General features: G+C 39.9%; 1 protein-coding gene across 5 annotated transcripts; it reads right to left on the bottom strand.

Annotated features, from left to right (window-relative positions):
- Positions 1-21104, bottom strand: tdrd3 (tudor domain containing 3). 5 transcript variants are annotated; one of them, XM_068322141.1, is made up of 14 exons: positions 20913-21103; positions 20116-20200; positions 13553-13618; positions 12809-12969; positions 11592-11733; positions 11430-11501; positions 6929-7078; positions 6435-6587; positions 4265-4436; positions 2880-3005; positions 1127-2067; positions 692-817; positions 420-553; positions 1-228 (listed from the first exon to the last, which is right to left on the bottom strand). In XM_068322141.1, exons 1-13 carry the CDS (start codon positions 20948-20950, stop codon positions 437-439), a joined length of 2349 nt encoding a protein of 782 aa, XP_068178242.1. In that variant the 5' UTR covers positions 20951-21103; the 3' UTR covers positions 1-228; positions 420-436. The 5 variants fall into 5 exon arrangements, with proteins under 5 accessions (XP_068178242.1, XP_068178275.1, XP_068178251.1 ...); XM_068322174.1 differs by lacking the exons at positions 20116-20200; positions 20913-21103 and adding an exon at positions 16284-16701; XM_068322150.1 differs by lacking the exon at positions 1-228 and having other exon boundaries at positions 449-587; positions 20913-21104.
- Positions 21105-25438: the final 4334 nt, after the last annotated feature.

Raw genomic sequence — 25438 nt, 5'->3', positions numbered from 1 at the left:
ATAAAACTGTTTATTTCAATTTTCCATTTAACAAATCTTCACAACATATACAGTAGTTAAGTCTTTAACAAAATCAACAGGTGCTTATGTCAGTTAACTTTATTTTTTCATATTCTAGCCCTTTGAAATGTTCCATATGTCTTGATAATATGGATGCTAAAAAAATCAGGAAGCACTATTGTTGCAGTCACATGGTTTCTGTCGTGGAGAGGATGAGGGTCCAGAACACTGATGCATGGAGGGGGAAATGAATACATTCATATTAATACCCATGTCTGCATTTTACATAAATGAGTTTGACAAAGTTAATCAAATGTGTATACAAAAACAGCAATAGAACTGTTGTAATTAAAATTTTCTAGATTACAAAAATAAGGATATTATTCACACAAGGACTATTATCAATCACATTGATTTACCTGTATATGCAGACACATCAATCTCGGGCTCGGGGCGGCTGGTAATACTGCTGTGTTGGTCTTGTACGTCTAGGCTGCCCGTCCCCCCCACGTCGAAACTCAAGCGAATTGTCATAGTAACCATCATCTTCCTCCTGCCATTGTACATGTGATATGCTTGTGAAATTACTGTGGGTAATCAGATTACATATTATTCACATTTTCATCGCTTTCCTCAACCTGCTTGAAAGAAAATGACAAAAAGGTATTTGGTGTTATATTTTCTTTCTTACCAACACATCAGCAGTAATAGGTTTAATGTTGTGCAGCAGGACCTCTTCACAGTTTCCATAATCACTAAACACAACCACAGCCGTGGAGCCTGATGGATGCACAGCATCTATTCTGGCATGGTAGAACTACACAACCACATACACACAGACACACAAGCACACGGTTGTGTCAAAACTGTGAGAAAACATTATATAAAATTATTGTATCATGTCAAACACATGGAAAATACTTGGCGATAAACTGTCACTGTATAAATTTACCTTTAATATTTAACCACTTTGGGCCTCAGCTGTCAAACATGTCATATTAAAAGTGGTAAATGTGTTCAGGTACATTAATTAGCTGCTTATTGATACTTGACATTGATTAGGTTGGCTGCAGACATGCCGGTATTTTTTTAATTAGTCATTGTTATCAATCAAGTAATGACATACCTTGCTGTCTTCCCAGTAAAGTGCCAGGCACTGGTCTCCAGGTCTCCAAGCAGGCTCCATTATTTGACTTTTTTCCGGCCCTCTCGGACCTTGACCTTTGCCTTGTCCAGACCTTCTTTTAGGTCCTGGATTATTGGAAGTGTTTTTCCTGGGGGGCAGCTCCCTGTTGGGGGGACACATTGAGTTTGTTGGCTTGATTGGCCCAGTTCGTTTGTGTTCAGTTTCTCCATTTTGGAAATGAGATGGACCTGCTGTCAATATTCGACAATCCCCCAACAATCCAGGTTCATGGGACATCCCTGACCCACCTCCCTTTATGTTAAAGTTTGGTGGCCCATTATCCCGGTGGTCTGAATTAGGCTGGTCTTTTTTTCCCATCCTCCTGCTGTTGTGGTTCTCATCAGCTCTGAACGTGCGTTGATTATTTCCTTTTCCATCCATCTCAGCACCTGTGGAACTACTCAGTTTAGATGTGGGTCCATTGTTATTCGCAGATCTCCTCTGACTAGGTCCAGCCATGTGGCTGCTACCATCTCCATTTCTAGGTCGTTGATGGTGCGATCCAATAAACTCCACCTGCTGCTGAGGTTCTTTTGAATGTGTGAAAGTCGTCAAGAAGGGCAAAGGAAAGACCAGCTCTTCCGCCAGCTCTCTCCTATCATTCTGGGATTTGTCAGATGTGCTCCGTGGCCATTTCTCCTGGTTCTTCCACGGCTGGACTGGAGCTGATGTATGTGAAGGTATACAGTTAAAGACAGGCTCCTGGCCAGGTTTTGGAAAATCATAGTCTCTGTGGAACCGAGGTGGTCTGTCATGTCTTTGTTGCCTGTGCTCATCAGGCGAGGAGAATTTGGTCTGAGGAGTGTCTTTGGAGTAATAGTGTAAGTTGGAGAAATTTGCTTTATTTTCATGACGTTTGTGAGGTGCTTGGCTCTTTAGCTCTGACAGATGAAGCCAAAAAAGATAATTATAATCAAAGCAATCATATATAATATCATAGAATAACAATATCTTTAAACCCCAAAATTCTAATAACTAAAAACATAAATATAACCACTTGTGATAATTCGATGGTACCTTTTGAAATAATTGACTATCGCATGAACAGTTAATGTTCTGCCTCATCAATTTAATTGAACTTCTGATTATGTAATTACAGTGGTGGTCAAAAATTTACATACAACTGTAAAGAACATAATGTCATGGCTGTCTTGAGTTTCCAGTTCTTTCTACAAATCTGATTTTTCTCTGATATAATGATTGAAACAGATACTTCTTTGTCACAAAAAACAATCATAAAGTTTGATTCTTTTATGACTTTAATATGGATAAACTGAAAATGTGACCAAATCAGCTGGGTCAAAAATATACATACAGCAACGCTAATATTTGGTTACATGTCCCTTGGCCATTTTTACTTCAATTAGGTGCTTTAGCCATCCACAAGCTTCTGGCAAGTTTCTGGTTGAATCTTTGACCACTCTTCTTGACAGAATTGGTACAGTTCAGTTAAATTTGTTGGCCTTCTGACATGGATTTGTTTCTTCAGCATTTTCCAGATGTTCTCAATGGGGTTTAAATCAGGACTTTGGGAAGGCCATTCTAAAACCTTAATTCTAGCCTGATTTAGCTATTCCATCACCCCTTTTGATGTGTGTTTGGGGTCATTGTCCTGTTGGAACACCCAACTGCACATAAGACCCAACCCTCAGGCTGATGAATAAATTGAATCTAATCAAACCAGATTACCTACCATCAATGGAGAAAACTCCCATTTTGGATTCCAGAAAGTCGAAGAGAGTGCTTGGTCCAGATGGTCGTCCACTGACTCCCTCCTCATCATCTTCATTTCTGGTTCTGCCTCGTCCTTTTCCCCTGACTGACATGAACCAAAAGATGAGATTATGTTGGATCTTTAAGAACCATTTGATCAAATAGATTGGATGTGTGATTGTGTACATCTTTCAGCCCTGGGTCTCCAAAGTGGGTGCGACAAGGCATTGTGTGTCTGGGTGTGTGTACACTTTTTTTGTTTGAATTCAATTTAAACTCAAAAATTAGTTTTTGTTGACAGCAGCTGAACCAAAAGATGGACATGAGAAAAGCTCGTACCAAAAAATACAGTAACTAGTTCAGTGTAATAGAAATGAACTTTCAAGTTACAAGTTGTTTTTTTTCTTTAGCACTGAATCAACTTCAAAACATGACTCAAAGGAAAGCATTTATCTGAAACCTTGTGGAGTGCTTACAATGATAGTGACAAAACAGCATGTTAACAATTTGTGGTAAATGGACTAAAACATGTCAAAAACTCGACAGTAGACTTAAGCTATACTGCAGGTGATTTCATGTGTGTTTATAGAACAGTGGTTCTTAACCTGGGTTTGATCGAACCCTAGGGGTTCGGTGAATCGGTCTCAGGTGTTCGTCGGAGACGGAGGTCAAGACAAAACACCGAACACGATATTTTGTCTTGACACGATGTGTCAAAACATCTGACACGATGTGTCGGCAAAAACACCCGACACATTGTGTCGGGTGTTTTTGCCGAACATACACGAATCACTGCGTACGTTTGACACATCGTGTCAATTCGTGATGACACGCCCCCTTAACCATCACTGGCTGGTGACATTAACGCACAATTCATTAAATACACCAGTAAAACGTGTACAGTATTTTCTGCACCTAAAAGCCTTTCATTTTCTCAGTTTCTTATAATCCAATGTGCCTTATAAATGAAACAAGTTTTAAAATAGACCATTCATTGAAGATGAGTTCTCAGATGCGTTTTATAATCCAGTGCTCTTTATAATCCAGTGCGCTTTATAGTCCAGTGCGCTTTATGTATGTACATTTTAAAAAAAAATAGGCCCTTCATTGAAGGTGCACCTTATAGTGCGGAAAATACTGTACTTATGTCTTAAATCTGGAAAAAAATAAACTTTTACTAAAGAAGGGTTCGGTGAGTGAACATACAAAACTGACAGGGTTCAGTACCTCCAACAAGGTTAAGAACCACTGTCCAGAACCTTAAGATCACTCACCTTTTCTAGATTTTACTTTGTAAAAACAAAGATTCAGGCTTTCAGGGGGTTTTTCCCCACAACAAAGTGTGCAGAATGTGTCTGTGTGTACCTCTAGGCTGGGGCTTGTTAGATTCAGCAGGGCCAGGACTGCTACCAGCCGATCCAGTCAGTAGGCAGTTTAATGCCACTTCAAGGTTGTTGTTGTTATCCATCAAGGCCTGTCGAGCGGCCTCCCTGTTAAAACCCATGTCCATGATTTCTCTGAGCACACGTTCATCAACCTACAAATGGATAAAACGATGGAACACAAACGAGAAGGTTTTAAAGGCAGAGTGTGAAAAGAACAGTAAAATAACAAAGATATTACTTTTAATAACCCGTAACAAATGCTTACATGAACAGATAAACAGCATCCCGTTCCTTCCTATTTACAGTGGTATGAAAAAGTTTTGACACACCTGATAATTTTCCAAATTTTCCTTTATAAATCACTGGTTGTTTGGATCAACAATTTCACCTTAGTATCTCATATAGCAGAGAAACAGTAATATTTGAGGAGTTCAATGAAGTTTATAGGATTTACAGAAAGTTTGCAGTAATTATTTAAACAAAAGTAGGGAGGTGCATAAATTTGGACACCCTTGTTGTTTTATTGATTTTCATACCTTTAGCAATAAATATTGCACCACAAAATTTGTTTAGTGAGCTCATTGACCCTTGACCTATATACAAATGTGAAGCCAATCACAAGAAAGGGTATTTACGGTGGCCAATTTTAAGTTGATGTCCTCTTTGCATTTTCTATAAAGAGTGGCAACATGGGAGCCTCAAAACAACTGACAAATGTCCTGAAAACAAAGATTGTTCAACATGGTTTAGGGGAAGGATACCAAAAGTATCTCAGAGATTTCAGCTGTCAGTTTCCACTATAAGGAACGTAGTGAGGAAATGGAAGACCAATAGGTACAATTCTAGTTAGGGCCCGGAGTGGAAAGCCAAGAAAAATGTCCGATAAGTGGAGGCGACGGATGGTGGGATGAGTCAAAGGTCATCCCACAGATCAGCTCCAAAGACCTACAACATCGCTGCAGATGGTGTCACTGTGCATCGTTCAAATATTCAACACACTTTGCACAAAATGTGCGGAACAGTGATGTGGGAGAAGCTTTGTCTATACACATGCCACAAACAGAGCCGCTTGATATATGCTAAAGCATGTTTGGGCAAGCCAGCTTCATTTTGGAATGAGGTACTCTTGCCTGATGAAACTAAAATTGAGTTATTTAGACATAACAAGGAGTGGTACGCATGGCAGACGAAGAAAAGAGCATTCCAAAACAAACACTGGCTACCCACAGTAAAATTTGGTGGTGGTTCCATCATGCTGTTGGGCTGTGTGTCCAGTGCAGGTACTGGCAATCTTGTTTAATTTGAAAGTTGCATGGATTCCAGTCCATATCAGCAGATTCTTAGCATGTTTAACAATCAGAGATAAAGGTGAATTTACGCCGGGGCTGGATACGCCAACAGGACAGCGACCCTAAACGTTGTTCAAATTCTCATCGTAAAAAAATTGTGTTGTGTTTAAGTGGGCTGACCGTGCTGGCAACCATCAAACCAACTGAACTGGAGAAGTGTTGTGAAGACTTCTTCTTTTCCTTTCGGCTTTTCCCTTCAGGGGTCGCCACAGCGAATCAACTGCCTCCATCTAGCCCTGTCCTTTGCATCCTCTTCTCTCACACCAACTACCTTCAAGTCTGCCCTCATTACATCCATAAACCTCCTCTTTGGTCTTCCTCTAAGCAAAATAGTCAAAAATAGCTTCAAACAAAATCCAGACCCTCATTGGAAGCTATGGAAACCATTTAGAGCAGTGGTTCTTAACCTTGTGGAGGTACCGACATAAGACATAAGTATACGTATGTTTTACTGGTGTATTTGATGAATTGTGCATTGTGCATTAATGTGCCTCCGGGACGCTTCCCTAGGGAGGTGTTTCTGGCACGTCCAGCTGGGAGAAGAGCTCGGGGCAGACCCAGGACCAGGTGGAGGGATTATATCTCAACACTGGCCTGGGAACGCCTTGGGATCCCCCAGTCAGAGCTGGTGGATGTGGCCGGGGAAAGGGAAGTTTGGGGCTCCCTGTTGAAGCTGCTGCCCCCGCGACCCGACTACGGATAAGCAGTGGAAGATGGATGGAACCATCAAGTAGCAATTCAAAACAGTTAAAAGAAACCAAATCAAATTATTTTACAGGTTTGTACAGTTTGTCTTCTCACCAACTCTCGATAGTTTCCATCTTGTCGGCTTTCGGGTCTTTCCACCCTGTCCTCACGTCTCCTCTGCTGGTACAAGTCTCGGCTCCGGAAAGAGGAAGCGGCACTAGACAAGTTACCACCGGCGTTTCCTCCACCACCAAATGTGCGGAGACCCTAATAAGTAAAAGAACACAAAATCAATAGAGCTGACTTTTAATTTTAATAAAGTAACTGAAATATTAACAGCAAACAGGTTACATTGTTAAAAAAAGCATGGATTTTTAAATGGAGACAAAGAATTAAAATAAATGCTTATGTCACGAAAGGTCTAGTAACAGATGTCCAGCTTTATCTCACCAACACAATGTATTGCCTAATGTGACGACATACTAGTAATACTAATATTGAAACTCGAGTACATATGCACATCAGCATATCTGAAAATTTTCCTCTGTAATGTAATTCAGTTCTCTTTATGAAGGACTAAATTAACACACTAATTCATGTTCAAGTACCTCCTTTGTCCTGGCCACCTCAGCAATAGCTGCTGTCCTCTGCTTCTCAAATTCGTCATTTTCATCAGGACTTTTGACCACATTGTGAGTCTGGAGGGTCTTCCTCTGGTCGAGCTCTTTGCTGTCTACTTCATCCTTCCTTCCACATTTCTACAGGGACGGTAAGAACACTTTCTCAAAGATCCTCTTCAATCATTTATCAATGTGCTGCACAGTTTCTCAAATTTGTGGAGGAACATTGCAGTTATTACAAAGTCCCTTGCAGTGTTCTATACTCTGCGCCCTTGTATTGTAGCAACCTTTACACGAAAGCTACCTCATATCTGTGAAATGCACACATTCAAAACTAAATACAGTAGTTCACCGTCTTGATGTTCCACTGGTATTTCTAGCACCGTTAGTGAGGCCAGAGGTTATTTATCTGAAAGGAAAGTGAGCAGTCGATAAAAAAAATATGAAACTGATGATCAGGTGGCATGAAGCTATAGATAATCTGAAGATCTGAAGATGACATATCCCCCCATCCCTTACTCCTGAAAAAAACAAAACAAAACAGTATGACAGTATGACAAATGCATAACCTCCATTCCTTTGGTGAGCTTTGAGTAGTGTGCATTGCTAAATGGAAATGACCAACCTCCAGAGTTTGAGGGGGGAAAAAAACCTCAACTAAAATTTGTAAAAGACACAAGTGCAGTTTAAGGACTGACGGACAAAACAGAATGATGACTACATCCCCTAGTGCTTTAAAACATATTATATATATTATACATAGGTGTTAAGAAACAGTCAGTAGACACATTATGTTTGGCAAAATAAAAGTTTAGTTAATAGTTTAATAAGTATAATTAAAGTATTATAATTAATATAGTATTATAATAATATAGTATTATAATTAAGTATTATTAAACTATTTTTCATCATTTCGTAAAATCATTGCAGGCAGCAACGATTTGAAATGCAATGTATTAAATCATGTAAAATTGTTAACAGGGTTTTAAAATGACCACGTACACATCCGATGTCTGTTATTACCCAGTGGTCAGTCTGTTTATATAAAACAATCAATCATAAGAGATGAATAATCCTTTTTTTCCAGAAAAAGTATTTTTGTTGTACCACTTTGTTTAAGTTGTAACTAACAATTACCTGTTAAAAAGAAAAACCCACACTTGTCCTCTTATGGATGTTGGTTGATAATGCCTTGATTTTACACCAATCCTTAATCCTTGAGCTAATAACAGTTTTTTTTTTGTTGGCAGGCTGTCCTGCCCTCTTGTCATTAGGAGCCACATGACTGTCTGAGACTTTATTGACTGTCAGACCCTCCAATCTTTATGCCACGTCATTCCGCCCTTGTGCTACACCCGCAGGAAAACAGCAGGTGACTACTGGTTTCCCATTTGTCATTGGGCTTTGCATAATTAAAATAGAGACCATTAGGCTAATTACTCTTGCCGATACCTTCTGTGCAGGATTTAGATTTTATGTATCTAGCATAAAATCTAAATCCTGCCAATCACCATCAATCCAGTGGTGGTAGAATGGAATTTTATTTTTGGTCCAACAAGCTTTAAAGCAATTCTTGGAAAATCTCATAGGTAATGTTTATTTCCAGACATAATGTTGAGAAAGTATAAATGCATAGAAATCTATGAGTTTATCCAGCACATATGTCACAGGACCAGTTGAAAATGTGTTTCAGACTGCCAGTTACTTTGGAGTTGCACAACACTTTCTAAAGCCTAAAACCCATCTATAATGAAGTGCCAGTGGAAATTCTAAAATCCAAGTGTCAAGTGAAATGGATGTACAGTGGTATGAAAAAGTTTGGGCACCCTGATTATTTTCAAGATTTTCCTTTATGAATCATTGTTTGTTTGGATCAGCAATTTCAGTTAAATACTGTGCATAATACAGCAAACACAGATTTTTGAGAAGAAAAATTAAGTTTATAGGATAAACAGAAAACGTGCAATAATTACTTAACCAAAAGTAGGCAGGTCCATAAATTTGGGCACCACAGCAGAAAATTTAAATCAATATTTATTAAATCCTTCTTTTGCAGAAATAACAGCCTCTAAACCAGTGGTTCTTAAACTGGGTTCGATCGAGCCCTAGGGGTCGATCGAGCCCTCAGTCGGTCTCAGGGGTTCGGCGGAGACGGAGGTCAAGACAAAACACCCGACACGATGTGTCGAGTGTTTTTGCCAAACATACACGAATCACTATGTACGTGTCACACATTGCGTCAATTCATGATGACACGCCCCCTTAGCTATCACTGGCTGCAGGTGATCACGCTACATCGATTAGCCTACCTGTGCTACATGGGCTTTTGCGCACTCAGTAGTCGATTTATGCCTGTCATGATGGTACATTATCTAATTGCTGGTAGAAATAAAGGAACACTTCCTTAAGCTGCATGGAAAACAAAAGAAACAGACTTTGCTGTGAAAATGAGTAGCACTTGCCAAGGTGAAGCCATGCATTTCTGAACTGGTCTCTCAGTAACAACTGCAGAAGTTGCACTGATTTGCAGGTAGGTAATTTCATTTGAGTTCATGCACCGTCTTGGTTTTGTTCTTTGAAAAAGGTGACATTAATGCACAATTCATTAAATATACCAGTAAAACATATACTTATGTCTTAAATTTGAATTTTTATTTTTTTTATTAAAGAAGGGTTTGGTGAGTGAGCATATGAAACTGACAGGGTTCGGTACCTCCAACAAGGTTAAGAACCACTGCTCTAAATGCTTCCTATAGCTTCCAACGAGGGTCTGGATTCTGGTTGAAGATATTTTTGACCATTCTTCTTTACAAAACATCTCCAGTTCAGTCAGGTTTGATGGTTTCCGAGCATGGACGGCCCGCTTTAAATCACACCACAGATTTTCAATAATATTCAGGTCTGGGGACTATCATGGTGATTCCAGAATGTTGTAGTTGTTCCACTGCATGAATGCCTTAGTAGAGTTTGAGCAGTATTTAGGGTCATTGTTGTGTTGAAGTATCCAGCCCCGGCACAACGTCAACTCTGTCACTGATTCTTGAACCTTGTTCGCAAGAATCTGCTGATACTGAATTTCCCCAAGAGGGACAATTAAAGTACGGGTTATTATTATTATTGGGTCCATGCGAGCTTCAACTTTAACAAAATTACCAGTACCTTCATAAGCCACACAACCCCACAACATGAAGGAACCGCCACCAAATTTTACTGTGGGTAGCAAGTGTTTGTCTTGGAATGCTGTGTTGTCATCAGCCATCCATACCGCCCCTTGTTATGTTCAAATAACTCAATTTTACATTTTTTAGTCACAGCACCTCATTCCAAAATGAAGCTGGCTTGTTCAGAAGTGCTTTAGCGTACCTCAAGCGACTCAGTTTGTGGCATGTGTGTAGAAATGGCTTCCGCCGTATTACTCTCCCATACAGCAGGTCCTTGTGCAAAGTGTGTTGAATAGTTGAACGATGCACAGTGACATCTGCAGCAAGATCATGTTGTTGGTCTTTGGAGCTGATCTGTGGGTTGATTTTGAGTTCTCACCATCCTTCGCCTCTACTTATTAGAGATTTTTCTTGACCTTCCACTCTGGGCCTTAACTGCAATTGTACCTGTGGTTTTCCATTTCCTCACTATGTTCCTCACAGTGGAAACTCAATCTCTGAGCTAGCTTTTTGTATCCTTCCCCTAAACCATGATGTTCAACAATCTTTGTTTTCAGGTCACTTGAGAGTTGTTTTGAGAACAAGTTGCAACTGGCCACCTGAAATACCCTTTCTCATGATTGGATTCACCTGTGTATGTAGGTCAAGGGTCAATAAGCTGAACAAACAAACTTTGTGTTCCAATAATTATTGCTAAAAATACTCAAATCAATAAAACAACAAAGTGGCCAAATTCATGCACCGACCTACTTTTGTTTAATTATTGCACACTTTCTCTTAATCCAATAAATTTCATTTCACTTAACAAAAATCTGTTTGTCTGCTGTATTATGTATTTAACTGAAATTGCTGATCCAAACAACCAATGATTTATAACACTTGGACACTTGGATTTTAGGATTTCCACCGGCACTTCATTACATATATCACTGTATCTCATCCTGAAGGTTCAATAATTGTTCTACCTTTTGATAGTACACTTCCGGGGGAATAATTTCAAAACAATTACCAGAGTATTTTAATTACGTAGTAATACACTTCTTCCCATTTTTGAAAAGCTAATTCTGACATATGTGGTAAAACAATAAAGTCAAATTAAAATTCAATCATGTGTTTAAATAACTGAAAGGGATCAGTGGAAACATTACTAAAAAAAACGACAGCAAGTTCCTTTCCAGGAGCCCGGCTCAGGTCCGCCTTCTTAATTAGTTAAGAGGAATTTTTCATATAATGGCAATTTCTTGTTGTATTGTTGTTGTTATTTAGTTTAAACTTGTTTTGAAGTTGGTGTATGAAAATACGCAAAATTTTAACATTACTATCCTCACCTGACCAAAAGGCACAAACGGAGGAGGCCCACCCTCTGCTCCAATGTGGCTCCTGCTGTGTTTGGCCAGACTCTGCAATGTAAATCGGAGAAGAAAAACAGTGAGAATCTGAACAAATGTTATGCTTACATGACTTACAGACACTTAATCATTGGCTCTCACCCTTTGCAGTTCCCATTTCTCAACCATGGGATCAACCTCTCCACCAAGGACTGAGATTTTTGAGTCATCAAGCAACAAAAGCCCATTTTTTACTTGGACTGTACCAAGCAGCTTTACCTTTGTTCCAGGAGGGGTATTAATGCTGAAGAAAATAACAAACAAACAGAACAAGAGCAATAAAAATGCATGCATAAACATTGCCTCATACGTAAACTGTCTCTTAAATTTAAACACATTTGAGGGTTTAAGATATTATAACTGCATATGCCAAGCACCACAACCTAATACCTCACCCATACTGATTTATAAATGACATGGAGCGGTGCCAGGGGATGGGTGGCGAGGCAAGGAGAGACTATTAATAATCCCAGTTGCTCACCAATCCTTATGGTAAATTAAAAGCTCTTCTATCTCATCAGGCCTCTGCCTTTCTCATTAAGAAAGCACAAGGACTTACAGGGATTTCCAGCTACCGATATCGGATGCCAAAGCAACAATTAGGGATTTCACTCCGAAACTCTGGAATGGATGCTGTTCTCTTGATAGCAGCGGATGCATTAAGAGCTGTCTATTCTGCATTCAATCACATGAACAAAATCCTACACACTATTACTCTCTGATCAATGCTGCTAGTTAAAGCTGAACTGCCATACCTCTATATCACTGTCTCACAAACAGAGTAGTCCTGTAATTCGTCTCCATCTGTACCACTCACTTAAGGCCTCAAGCACACTATAGGGCACACTTTATTAATGAAACACTGACCACTGCTGTTGTTAGGCAGTGTGTGTGTGTGTGTGTGTGTGTGTGTGTGTGTGTGTGTGTGTGTGTGTGTGTTGCTCGTAAAGAGGGGATTTGTTCTGTTCGCTCCTCTCTTCCCATTAGAATGTCAAGGCCCACATTCTGGCCACTCCACCTGTACAGACTGGTAGTCACCATGGCAGCAGTCACCAAGGCCACCGTTGCTGGGCAGGAGATGCAATTAAGGCTGGGGATTGTTAGATAGCTGCTATGATGTGGATAAGGTAGACATTTGGTTGGGTTTACGAGGAGTTGAAGAGGGTGAGCAGAATCTGATATTGACGCTTGCTTTCCCAAGAGGAAATGGTTTGACACACTGTGGTAAAGTCTGTCTCAATTATAAAACATTTTAAGTACTAGTGATACATTTTTGCACTATTTTATTCTCCCCTAAATGTAACAAAACTGTTAGATACCTGATCTTAGACAGGTGTTTGAATTCTAACCCGACACAGGTGGTGTGTCCATCTGTCATTTGTAGCCGCAGCATTCGTGGTGCGCCCTGGGACTCCTCGTGGTCTTTAGGAGCTGAGACATTTCTTACTTTCTGCACCTGGAGGACACATGGACCCTCCAACTGGCCATGTGCAACAAGAATACAAAAAAGAGTTATGGCTTAAGAGGTAAATCATCAGGATTAAAAAAGGGAAACAAGCTATACCTATATTGTACATTTTTTCTACTGGTAATTACAGTACATATTATTGCTATTCAGAACAGCTATCTTCTTCCTCGTATAGGTTTTATTTCTGAAAAAGCTGAATTGAAATCTACAGGAATTATTCAAATCTATATATAGTTTAATGTAATTACAAAGAATCAGATGACTTTCAGTCTGAAAGAAAATGTACAACTCAAGGAGTGTGCATTTTGTTCTCAGCAGGGAGAGCAATTTAAGCTCATACCAAATTAAATTTAATCCTTTTTGAACATTCTGAACATCTATTCTCATCATCTGATCAACGTCAGTTTCACAGGTGAAAAATCAGTCACCATTTGATTCTTGTTTGTAAGTCTGTTAGAGCCATCTAGTGCTACCCATGAGAACTGCATGAGAGCTGTGATCAGAGCTAAAAGCTAAAATAATAACAAATTAATTCCTCATTTTCATTCATTGAAACACCACCGAACTTCAATTTTTTGAAATTGGCATCAGTCACCTTCTCAGTTCTTCCGCTATTGATTTCCGATGGTAGACATTTTCTGCCAATAGGCCGAAGATCACTCTGTAAAGGGGACAATGCCTCATTAAAAATAACAAAACATACTGCACAAGACAATGAAAGTATAAGTTTTAACACAGATTGTTTTGAAAGCATTCCAAATTGTGATTATAGACACTGCACAAGGCTTCAGATGGCACTACTTTAAGGACAGACGGGATTCTGCTCTCTTGTGACATCAGTGCATGGGCTCAAGAACACTTCCATAAGCCATTCTCTTTCAACACATTTGGTCTGTGATGGTGTCGGGATGGATTACTGCACACGGGTATGGGTATCCTGAAAGTTTGGGAAAGTATCACTACAGCCAAACAATATACAGATAGTCCCAAACTTACAAAAATTAGAGATACGAACAAACACACAACACCATATCTGAATATTGTACTGCAGCTCCCCTTTCTGCCACAACTCTTGGAAACCTTGAACTTAATCATAGATGATAAAGCAAAGGCTAGTGATGATGGCAGTAGTGGCAATGATCTGATGACAACTCAGCCTCTCACAAACAGTAACTCCCCCTGAATCCTCTTCCTTTGCTCTAAAGGTAACTCACATGCTACAGTACCATACAGTGGCTTGACAACATCTGACTCTGACTGACTGCTGTTGTTCGATACGCTTAAAAAACTGGTCGAGAGTTCCTGAAGTGTTTTACTCTTCTTCTCCTCACAGAATAAATTATAAGGAGTAAAGTCTTACCATAAGCTAGTGCTTCTCAATTATTTTCTGTTGCGCCCCCCTTATAGCAAGAAAAAAACAATATGTGTCCCACCACTCTCTGTCGTGGCTACAAATAATATCAGTCGTCTATAAAATTGTTAAGTACACCTCTGCATAACATTGAATCTTTATTAACATTGGAGGAAACAAAAAAGTAAAAAAAGAAATATAGTACAATTTTTAACACTTTTTTAGTCTAGAACAGAAAAGTTTTAAGTGCATCAATTTGCCTGAAATTAAAAAACCTTGTTTAAACTGTACACATTTTTGACCAACTTATTGCACCATTTTATACTGAAAAATTCAATAAAATCAATAATAAAAAATTTAAATTCAGTTCACCAACATTAACTGAGGAGCACATTGGTTTTGTTGGCGATATTCGGCACGTTTTCGCTGAAAAAACTCCAGCAGCTTATCAGCGTGATTGGGGTGTAATGTCTTTAGAGTTCTGCCTTAAATTATTAGGCTTCATGCTTTCCACTGCCAGCTTTTTTAGACACAGTAAACACACCGGTCTGTAGTCACAGTGAAGCCCACTAGCCAAGCGCTACAGACGCTTCTTCATAGTTCCTCGAGCTAATACTCTCTGCGCACACCTGACAATGAGAGAACCACTGCTAACTACTGTAGTGGATGTGCAATTACACTTTGTCTAACTACGAAAAAAAAGGTTCCCCAGGGTCACACGTGCGCTCCCAGTCATCGCACTGCGCCCTCTTAGGGGCGCGTGCCCCACTATTTGGAAACTGTCATAAACTACTGTATTCTGAATTCAAAGCAATCAAGTTAATCACGAGTGACACTTCACAGAAGATATTGGAATTATTCACACATATTTTAAGGATTTTTTTAAATTCATTTTCTCTAACTGCTTGTTCAGCTTGCGCAGTTCGCAGGAGCCTATCCCAGCTGGCTTAGGGCATGAGGCAGGGGAAACTCCGGGTGCCACACCAGTGCACCGGGGAGCCACACAGACGCAGACAAACACGCGCACACACACACACACTCATACCTACGGTCAATTTCGAACCAGCCAATTAACCTGAATTACATGTTTTTGGAGGTGGAAGCCAGAGAACACGGAGAAAGCCACACAGACACGGGGAAAACATGCAACTCCACACAGAGCTGGACTTCAATCCGGAAACGCCTTGCTCTGCAGCGACAGCGCTACCCACGGCGCCACTGTGCAGCCACTTTAAAGATATTTGTTTTAATTCTCATTTATTGTACAGTAACACATGCGCTTTTAATGGTTTCTAGTGACTTTTAAAGTCCAATATGTACAGCAGACAGACGTTGTGGAGTTGAGTCAAGTGACGTAACCTTGATTATTATTTTTCAATGTATTTAAAAAAAACAACAACATTTACAGTAATTGAGAATGGCTTACCTGGAAACGACCAGTGCCTGTATTTTATCTGTGTTTTTTATATCCTGTAATTGTTTCTGGTAAGTCTTAGGGATTAGTTCATTTGCACTTACAGCAGTAATTGCATTTAAATGACCTCTAATGAAAGTTAATAAATAACGACCCATGAACAAAATGACTTAACTTAATGTAGCCGCAAGAGGACACAAGCCAGTGTCTTATTGTGCTGGTCCCAAGCCCGGATAAATACAGAGGGTTGCGTCAGTAAGGGCATCCGGCGTAAAACTTTTGCCAAATCAAAGATGCGAATCAAACCTATGACTTTCATACCGGATCGGTCGAGGCCCGGGTTAACAACAACCGCCATCGGTGCTGTTGACCTACAGGGCGCCGGTGGAAATTGGATTACTGTTGGTCGAAGAAGGAGAAGAGGAAAGTGCGTTCGCACGAAGAAAGAGAAGAGGAGCGCCAAGAGTATAGGACTAACAGTAGGGACGTTGAATGTTGGAACTATGACAGGAAAAGGTAGACAGTTGATTGACATGATGCAGAGGAGGAAGGTAGACATACTGTGTGTCCAGGAGACCAGGTGGAAAGGTAGCAAGGCTTGAAGTTTAGGAGCAGGGTTCAAGTTGTTCTATCATGGTGTCGATGGGAAGAGAAATGGAGTATGAGTTTGTTGGGAATGTCCTGGAGGTAAAAAGAGTTTCGGATAGCGTGATGAGTCTGAAGCTAGAAATAGAAGGTGTGATGTTCAATGTTGTTAGAGGGTATGTTGAGCTGGAGGAGAAGGAGAAATTCTCGTTGGACTTTGATGAAGTGATGCAGAGCATGCCTAGAAGTGAGAGAGTTGTCATTGGTGCAGACTTCAATGGACATGTTGGTGCAGGTAACAGAGGTGATGAGGCAGTGATAGGCAGGTTTGGTATCCAGGAGAGGAACGCAGAAGGACAGATGGTAGTTGACTTTGCAAAAAGGATGGAAATGGCTATAGTGAATACTTTCTTCCAGAAGAGGCAGGAACATAGGGTGACCTATAAGAGTGGTGGTAGGAGCATAAAGGTAGACTACATCTTGTGTAGACGGTGTAACCTGAAGGAGATCAGTGACTGCAAAGTAGTGGTAGGTGAGCGTGTAGCCAAACAGCATAGGATGGTGGTGTGTAGGATGACTCTGGTGGTGAGGAAGATGAAGAGGGCAGAGGGAGAGCAGAAGATGAAATGGTGGAAGCTAAAAAAGGAAGAGTGTTTCATGACTTTTAGGAAGGACTTAAGACAGGCTCTGGGTGGCAAGGAGGTGCTTCCAGATGACTGGACAACTACAGCTAATGTCATCAGGGAGACAGGTAGGAGAGTACTTGGTGTGTCATCTGGATGAAAAGTAGATAAGGAGACTTGGTGGTGGAATGATGAGGTACAGGAGTGTATACAGAGAAAGAGGTTAGCTAAGAGGAAATGGGACACTGAGAGGACGGAGGAGAGTAGACAGGAGTACAGGGAGATGCAACGTAAGGTGAAGGTAAGGAGGGAGAGACTGATCTATACCAGTTGGCAAGACAGAGACAGAGATGGGAAGGACATGCAGCAGGTTAGGGTGATTAAGGATAGGGACGGAAGTCTATTGACAGGTGCCAGTAGTGTGATGGGAAAAAGGAAAGAGTACTTTTAAGAGTTGATGAACAAGGAAAATGAGAGAGAACAAACACTAGAAGATGTGACTGTTGTGGACCAGGAAGTAGCAAAGATTACTCAGGATGAAATGGGGAGGGCATTGAAGAGGATGAAGAGTGGAAAGGCAGTTGACCCTGATGATATACCTGTAGATGTTTGGAAGTGTCTAGGAGAGGTGGCAGTAGAGTTTCTGACTGGGTTGTTCAACAGAATCTTAAAGATAGTGAGACGATGCCTGAGGAATGGAGGAGAAGTGTGCTGGTGCCCATTTTTAAGAACACGGGAGATGTGCAGAGTTGTGGCAACTACAGAGGAATAAAGCTGATGAGCCATACAGTGAAGTTATGGGAAAGAGTAGTGGAAGCTAGACTAAGGGCAGAAATGAACATTTGTGAGCAGCAGTATGGTTTCATGCCAAAAAAAAGAGTACTACAGATGCATAATTTGCTTTGAGGATGTTGATAGAGAAACAAGAGAAGGTCAGAGGGAGCTGCGTTGTGTTTTTTTAGATCTGGAGAAAGCTTATGACAGGGTGCCCAAAGAGGAACTGTGGTATTTTATGAAGAAGTTTGGAGTGGCAGAGAAGTATGTTAGAGCGGTACAGGACATGTATGAGGACTGTAAGACAGTGGTGAGGTGTGCTGTAGGTGTGACAGAGGAGTTCAAGGTGGAGGTGGGACTGCATCAGAGATCAGCTCTGAGCCCCTTCTTGTTCGCTATGGTGATGGACAGGCTGACAGATGAGGTTAGACAGGAATCTCCATGGACTATGATATTTGCATATGACATTGTGATCTGCAGAGAGAGCAGGGAACAGGTGGAGGAGAAGCTAGAGAGGTGGAGGTTTGTCCTGGAAAGGAGAGGAATGAAGGTTAGCCGCAGTAAGACAGAGTACATGTGTGTGAATGAGAGGGACCCAAGTGGAAGAGTGAGATTACAGGGAGAAGAGATCAAGAAGGTGGAGGATTTTAAGTACTTAGGGTCAACAGTCCAGAGCAATGGAGAGTGTGGAAAAGAGGTGAAGCCGTGTGTACAGGCAGGATGGAACGGATGGAGGAAAGTGTCAGGTGTGATGTGTGATAGAAGAGTATCAGCTAAAATGAAAGGTGTACAAAACTGTGGTGAGATCAGCGATGTTGTTTAGTCTAGAGACAGTGTCACTGAAGAAAAGACAGGAGACAGAGCTGGAGGCAGCAGAAATGAAGAGGAAGGATAGGATCAGGAATGAGTACATTAGAGGGACAGCACATGTTAGAGGTTTTGGAGATAAAGTCAGAGAGGCCAGACTGAGATGGTTTGGACATGTACAGAGGAGGGATAGTGAATATATTGGTAGAAGGATGCTGAGTTTTGAACTGCCAGGTAGGAGGCCTAGAGGAAGACCAAAGAGGAGGTTTATGGATGTAGTGAGGGAGGACATGAAAGTAGTTGGTATGAGAGAAGAGGATGCAAAGGACAGGGCTAGATGGAGGCAATTGATTCGCTGTGGCGACCCCTGAAGGGAAAAGCCGAAAGGAAAAGAAGAAGAAAAGAAGAAGAACAAAATGACTTAACTTCTTGGAACCAATTGTGTTCGTATGTTGAGGACTACCAGCATAGAGGTTTTATAAGCTAACAGACATTTTTTCTGGGTAGGTCTTCCACATTTCAATAAGACAATATCAAACCACCCTCGGGACAGCAATGTTCTGTAAAAAAAAAAACACTTTAAACTGACCTACATGCAGCCCCAAGTTGTCACCCATTATATGATACATAAAAAACGGCAATGTAAGCCTAAATTCTTCAGGTGAAATCCTACATCAGTCAAACATGGAAAACATTTTACTTTCACAATTATAGCAAGTGGCTGAATAGGTCCCGAATGCTTACAGAGCAGCATTATTAAAAAGGTAATGCGGCACATTGGCAAACATAATCTTGTTCAAACTTTTTTGGGTTTGTAACTGATGATCTCCAGCTTTTGGGGTCATAAGCAGATCCAAAAACAAGTGACCTCTTTAATTGTTTTCGTGAAGACTAATCTTAGTCTCATCTGTTCATAGGATTTCAAGCTTCTTTTTTTTTTTTACTTTTTGAAAAAAATCCCATCTGGCCTTCCTATTATTGCTAATGCATGATGAAGCATCTTTCTTAAGAAATACTTCTATAAACACAGAAAACAATGACACTTTCACTCCTGTTCTCTGATGTTAGCAAGATTTCAGGACTTTCTTAATGGCTGTACCAAATACAGATCACCTACGGACAATGACTGTGGTTGACGTTCTGTCTTCTCTCAACTTCATAATTGCTTGCTTTTCTCCCAGGCAGCTCTCTGGTCTCATTATAAGTGCTTCTAACATAAAACAGGAGGACATCCACAATGATCCTCGCACCAAACATAAGGATATTCCTGGGGTTTTTTTAAATTAATTTAAGCTTTTTTTTTAGTAATTTGCCATTCCTGCATTAAGCAGCTGCAACTCAGTTAAGTTTAGCCTGTACGACTTTGTTGCAATAAATAAACTTTTGAGACAATACTCAAGGCTTCACAGCAGACTACTGAGCACACTTGTGACTGTTCGGTGTGGTGGAGACATAACTGAAATATATCCCTGGCATAGGATGACTTTGATTAATAGTCCAGGCTTCAGGAGAGAAAATGTAAAACCTTTATCTCTTGTCTCACCTTTTAGATGACAGAGGTTTTTAGTTCACATGACATGCATGCATACAAAATTAAAACTTACATCAAGTGCAATTCGAATGATCTCTTTGTGCGTAATGTTCTCAGCAGATCCTTTCAGCTCTGCTATGCCTTCATCACTGAAGTACCTGCAAAATTCCAGTCAAGTTGGAAGGTGAATAAAATGAATGGTGAATGTGAAGACATGCGTAATCACAATATTAAAATATTTAAAGCCTTCCTAAAGAATTACTTTTACCAAAACAAATGTGTTAATACTGTAAAATGATGACAGTACGTGTCAAACACGTACCCACAAAAAGAGGACATTTTAACAATGATAAAACGTTCGATTCAACTACGTGTGACAATTAAAGCACAAGATCTCCAATTGATTACAGAGTTGCGACAGGATACTTGGTACTTTACTACAAATAACTACGTTAAAGCGTGCAGAAGTTAAGTGTCTTCGAGATGTTTTAACATTTCAAATGCATGTCACTTAATTGATAATGTCAGGGTCGATACTTTTAATCGTTAATGCTCATCGTTTCGCAGTCGAACGATGAGCATTAACGTTTTGAGCTCTTGTTTAGCCTAGTGCGATTTAGCTAGCTTGCATTAATTCGTCTCCCCAACGCTTTCCAAGTTAGCTTTTGTTTTGTTTTCTTTTGTACACACTACAAAAATGTCACAGTCCCTACCAAACAGAGACATCTGTGACTGGATGACGTTCAGACTTACAAATAAACTATTAGCGTTAGCAGCTCTGGTGATTAACAATGAAGGCTATGAGTGAACACCAATTTCGCACCTCAGTGACTTGGCTAGCTCACTGACGTTAGCTACGATGCTACCTACCAGCCGTCTTTTGTCAGAGAGTCTATCAAATCAGTCATTTTAATCCCAAGTGTGTTGATAGTAGCACCAACGGGCTCAAAACGTGCACAATGAAACGACGGTTATCTGGTTCTACAAAGCATATTTTTCTCCTAACAATGACATAGCACGCTATGACGAGTAGTGAACGACTCTAAATAACGTACGGTACGTTACCACGTTCCACGAGTATGGAGTGCCGAGAGGGTCAAAACACATATTTCCCGGTTTTTTTTTTACAGCGTGTGGCAATACACTGCAGTACTGATCTGTCTATGTGTATATGTATATACGTGATATATACAGTATATATACAGTATATATCACCTAATCAAACAAAAATCCTCACAGTTGACATACCCTGATTACTTTATTGATGGAAATGGTTAAGATTATAATATGAATAATGTAGTAAATAAGTTCAACAATTTTTTTGTGAATGTTGGCCCTAAGTTGGCGTCTGATATTCTTGATAGTGGAATTGCAAAGTAAAGTATTGAAAATAATGCCTTTTCGTTCTTCCTCTCAGCTACAAATGAGCAGGAAGTGACATTAGCATGTCATTGGTTAAAAAAAAAATCTAAAAATTGTCAAACCTTTAACTTATATCTATAGCTTGTCATTCCAGACTGGCTGTTTTCCAAGCAAAATGAAAATTGCTAAAGTAATTCCACTCTTCAAAAATGAAAACAAACATGCATTTAATAATTACAAACCAATCTCACTTTTGCCTCAATTTTCAAAAAATTAGAGAAACTTTTCAACTCTCGACATGAAAATTTTCTTGAGAAACAATGAATGTCAGTATGGTTTTCGAACCAAAAGAACTACATCAATGGCAAAAACGGAAGCTATTGAAGAAATAACTAATGCACTGGAGCAGAAAAAGTATGCAGTTGGTCCCTTCATTGATCTGAAAAAAGCATTTTATACTATTAACCAAGTAATATTACTAAATAAAATGGAAAGATATGGATTTAGGGGGTTGGCTGGGGACTGGTTAAAAAGTTATTTAACAGGGCGGGTACAGTTCGTAAAAATGGGTCAACATTCATCAGATGTACTTGGCATTGCTTGTGGTGTCCCCCAGGGGTCAGTGTAGGGGCCCAAACTGTTTAATCTGTACATAAATGATATATTTACCACAACCAAAGTCCTGAAACTCATACTATTTGCAGATGACACAAATATATTTTACAGTAGTGATGATTATTTTGAGCTTGTAAACACAGTAAACAGGGAACTAATCACAATAAAAGAATGGATGGACTCAAATAAATTATCTTTGAATATAAATAAAACCAAGGTAATGATGTTTGGAAATCGTAACATAATGTCTGAACAAAAAATAAGTATTGATGGCACTCAAATTGAATTTGTAAGTGAAAATGCATTTTTAGGAGTTATAATTTGTAGTAAATAGTCATGGAAACCTCATGTCACACACATAAAAACAAAAATCTCCAAAACCCTCTCAATTATAAATAAAGCAAAACTATACCTTGATGAAAATGCACTCCGTACTTTATACTGCACCTTGGTCCTCCCATACTTTAAATATTGTGTTGAAGTTTGGGGAAATACTTACCAGAACACAATTAATCCTCTGATCATACTACAGAAAATAGCAGTGCGGATCATTCACAAGGTTGGTTTTCTTGAACATTCTCATAACCTGTTTACGCAGTCAAAGTTGCTAAAATTTCATGATCTTGTGAAATAGAATACATCAATAGTTTTATATAAAGCATTCAACCAATTATTACCACCAAACCTCCAACGATTTTTTATAACTCCAGTCAGGGCTCAGAACTTGAGAGGTTTTGAATATTTTTCATAGCCGAGAGCTCAAACCACGCGTAAACGTTTTTGTGTTTTGTGTGCGGAGTGAAACTATGGAACAATCTGGACTCACAACACAAGAAATGCCAAAGTACTAATCAATTCAAACTGTCATATAAACACCGTCTCTGGTCAAAATATAGAGATGAGGGCCGTTAACTCAAACTGCTGTACTGTTTGTTAACATGTGCTCAGTGTTTCTTGATTATCATTGGTATTTGTTAATTACTGTTGTTGGCATTTGTCCATTACCATTGTTGGTATATTGTACATTACCATTGTTGGTATATCGTGTCTTCCTTACATTTTTATGTTGAATTGTAATTGCAATGTGATAATTTCATTGTTGCCCATGGTGACGTCATCATGATGCAATTATTGTATGGTTATCCTTGAATTTTCGAAGTAGCACTGAAGCTCAGTGGTTTGATCTCTGAATCAGGAACTGGGGTGGGATTACATAAATTTTCTTCTTCTCACTCCTTTCAGGCAGAATTGTATTGTTGAGTTATGATCTTTGCTTATTATTTGCTTATTTAATTATTTTGTTTGTTGTTGTCTTTTGTCTGTTTTTTGTTTTGTTTTTCCTTGCCTTGCCTGAAATAAATGAGTAACTAACTAAGTGTACAGTGTGTGTATATACAGGATAGTGTATACATTCAGTACACACACAAACACACGCACGCACGCACGCACACACACACACATACAGTATAAAAGCTCTAAGTGTCTATATTTGCCTACTATCAGATTGATTAACTAGTCTACAAGTGCATAATGAGATTCATGATTATTTATTTTCCATGCAGCGCATCCTGAAGAGAATGACGCACCATGTGACTACTCCGTTGTACCATAATTGGTACTTTAAGTTTATCTTCCATTACTATAGTACTGTATTATGTTTTGTTGCATTGATGAAATCATTAAATCTGCTCCCAATTGCAGCTCACAGTGTGTGATGGTGATGAACGTCTCTGAACTCTTTCAGGGAGGGGAGGTGAGAGAGCCTCGAGGGGAGGTGAGCGAGCCTCGCTGTACATCCCTGATGAATACAGTCAGCTTGAGCTCCAATGACAAAACAGTGTTTCCGCTCCTGGAGACTTTTATTGAGCATGTTTAGGTAACGTGTTCGAAACAAGTCATGCTATTAATTCCATCATTTCTTCTTGCAGCTCGTCCTTTGCATACCTGCACAACAGCACTGTCTGTTTAATATCGATCACATCACACATCTCATCACGTTTATTTGAGTATACTTGAGTTGAATTAATGGCCTTGATTTGCTGATTGGTCATGTTGCATGTTCTTTCCTTCACTGTCTTTGCAGAGAGAAGCATGTCTAACTTTCTGTATTCACTCTGTTTTATTTTCATTATTTTAATGAATGAGTCCTTTGTGTAATGACTGTCTATTGGAGATACAATTGGGGGGACTGTTTGTGTGTTGGAACCAACTTATCCACAGCGGCAACTCCGGTCAGAGAGCAGGCACCACACAGGGAACAGTTGATTTCTGGCATTTAATCAGTAACTTGCAGCATTACAGAACATCATTTCCTGAGCGACTTGGTTTTGTTGTTCACCGCGCTCTCCAGGATCGTCACCATCCAATGGATGCGTCCTCCTTCAACAGAGCAACAGGCGCTTCTCTGGTCCTGAACCTGGTCCCAATTTCACCTGCAGACAGGCCATACATGCATAATATTACACATAAGGTTGAACAAATCCAAACAGGAACACACTTGTTTGGATTAATGATAATAACTAAAGTATTGACATTGCGATTATTAACAGTGCAATTAGCAGCCGGCAGTGCAGCTAGCAAGATTAGCGCAGCTAGCAAGATTAGTGCAGCTAGTGCGATTAGTCAGGACTCATGACCTACTTCCACGGTAGGTCAGGGTACCCTGAAAGTAGTACCTGACAAGTGCATAGCTTTGACCATTCAGGGTAGGTCAAAGCTATGCACTAGCTCTGAGCATAGATCAAATCTAGTGCATAAGTAGATCAAAGCACTAGCTTTGATCTATGGTCTTTACACTGAATTTCTCCCTCATCTTTCTATCTTATTCGGTTCCTGAGAGTACAGAAGCTGATTTTTTTGATTTTTGCAGAAACACTTTAATCACATTCAAACATTTTGCAATTTTACATTAGATGAAGCAAAAGTTGAAATTGACCTTGACCTAGTTTTCTCAAGGTCATCTTATTTTTATCTCCTTTGCCACCCGAGTAATCTGCTTCTTGTTTCATCTTTCAATCTGCAATGGTTGCGAAGATATTTCGTGGACATACTAACGGAGGAACGTGTGATGTAATGTTAATCATGCATGCAACCTGAGAGGACACAAGGTGGGCCTTAGGGGGTACTTCCGGGTTTGGACTCTGAAATGAAAGGTGCTGTACTGAGTTGTATGTCTGATCATCTTAATCAGTAAAAGATGGTAACGCAAGCCTGAAGGTAGTTGTCATTGTTTCCGGAAAAAGAACCCTACACAACGCAACGTGGTGTCAGAAGTTGAGACTAACGGTGAAGTTACCTTCCGGCGATATTGAAACCACGACATGGAGCTCGAGGCGTCGGCGAACAGAGCGGGAGCTGGGGTACCTCCGACAGCAATGTTCACCATCAAACCACCTGAACCATTCGATTTCTCAAAACCA

Source organism: Antennarius striatus, chromosome 1 (genome assembly GCF_040054535.1).
Source record: "Antennarius striatus isolate MH-2024 chromosome 1, ASM4005453v1, whole genome shotgun sequence".
Taxonomy (NCBI): domain Eukaryota; kingdom Metazoa; phylum Chordata; class Actinopteri; order Lophiiformes; family Antennariidae; genus Antennarius; species Antennarius striatus.
This window is presented reverse-complemented; position numbering and strand designations above follow the sequence as displayed.